We start from the raw sequence: 1,497 nt of genomic DNA on the forward strand, positions 1-1,497 counted from the left end.
AGAGCTGACGTTTTCCTTTTCTGCTTTTGGTAGAAAATGCTTTTATCCTGGAAATTTGCAAGGAATTCCTCTTATGTGGCCTGCAAAGAACTACCTTTGGACAAACCAGCAGAACATTTCTTTATGTAAACATCATTTAAGAAACAAACTCGCTTTTCCATCAACAGCTTCTTGTGTTCCCTTTTGAAAAAAGCCAGTTTGTTCCACACAGCATCAGAATCCTCTTGACAAAGCTGACAGGGGTCTCCATGTTGGTATCTGCTTTTCCTACTTTCAGTCCTGTTTACAAGTAAAGAGGTTGTGTGTGTGTGTTTGTTTTCAAATATCTGTATGTTTTAGGACAAGAATAAAAGCATCCTTGCTTTCAGAAAAGACAACATTTAAACTATGACATCTACTGAACATAAATCTTGTATGATGTATATATTTTTTGAGGCATGAAACCTCAAATATTGTATTATAGAAAAGTTTACGCAGTTTCAGACAGGTATCGCACTATGGCTTTCAACTGACATGTGACAAGCAGTGTCACCCACATTCATTCTGTCAACATTACTTAAAACACTGATATGAGAAAGCATGAAGGTGAAACCACCACACGATCTCTTGCAAAAGGATGAGAGAGCGACCAGCTCCCCTATTGACCCTGCATACCAATCCGGAAGTTGTACGAATATCCACTCTAAACCAGACCGTTGATCTACAGTCTACTGAAAGAATAAGCTATCTGTGAGTAAGATGATGCATCAGGAAAAAGCATACTGAATTTAGAAGTATGAAAAAAGTAAACGAAAATATTTCACAGTTCTTCTGTCATTAAAATATTTGATCTATCTTAATAATGCAAAAAATAAAAATTGTATTAAAATTCTTTATAAAATTAATTTAAAACTCTCTGCAATCTAAGTTCCTACTGGGCATGGAAATAAACTCTCAGAGGATGACGTAACCACTCTCATAAGGCCCCCATCATCTCTGCAGTCACATATGTCAGCGGAAGTTGTATCTACACTGACAGGTGGATTAGGTCCCATCAGCTGCCATCTCAGTAACAAATTCTAATCTACGAAGAATTGGAAAGAATGGGGTCTTCCATCACTTACAGAGGATCAGAAGTGCCACGTAAGTACCCAATACTGAGTTCTTAATGCACAATTTACATTACACCAGTGATAAAAAGCTTTTTGAGATACCAAAACAGCAGTTTACGGATTGTTTTTATTATTGTCTTGGCATTTTCCTTTGTTGAACATATTCAAAAGGAAAGCCAAACCTCTTTTAGTATGATGAGTTCATACAGTTCTGTTCTTATGATAAAAATGATCAAAACCCTTAAATTTTCAGCTCGTCTTAATTATAGATGAAAAAATCAGATGAACAGATAAAGACTTAGTATTACACTTTCCCCAATATGTAATTCTCCCACATACATTCCTGTCAGGACTTAAGCTCGTCTCATTTATTTTAAACAGAAACAGTTGCTGTGTCTCTCTTTCC

General features: G+C 36.1%; 1 protein-coding gene across 1 annotated transcript in view; it reads right to left on the reverse strand.

Annotated features, from left to right (window-relative positions):
* CNTLN (centlein, centrosomal protein) overlaps positions 1 to 1,497 on the reverse strand; it is a gene marked incomplete at both ends in the record, with an annotated part of 114,803 nt that overhangs the window by 31,393 nt on the left and 81,913 nt on the right. Inside the window, one exon of the mRNA XM_010134950.1 lies at positions 154 to 279. Within this exon, the coding sequence (XP_010133252.1) occupies positions 154 to 279 (126 nt within the window). The remainder of the gene's footprint in view (positions 1 to 153; positions 280 to 1,497) is intronic.

This window comes from Buceros rhinoceros, unplaced genomic scaffold (genome assembly GCF_000710305.1).
Source record: "Buceros rhinoceros silvestris isolate BGI_N320 unplaced genomic scaffold, ASM71030v1 scaffold4284, whole genome shotgun sequence".
NCBI classification, from domain to species: Eukaryota; Metazoa; Chordata; class Aves; order Bucerotiformes; family Bucerotidae; genus Buceros; species Buceros rhinoceros.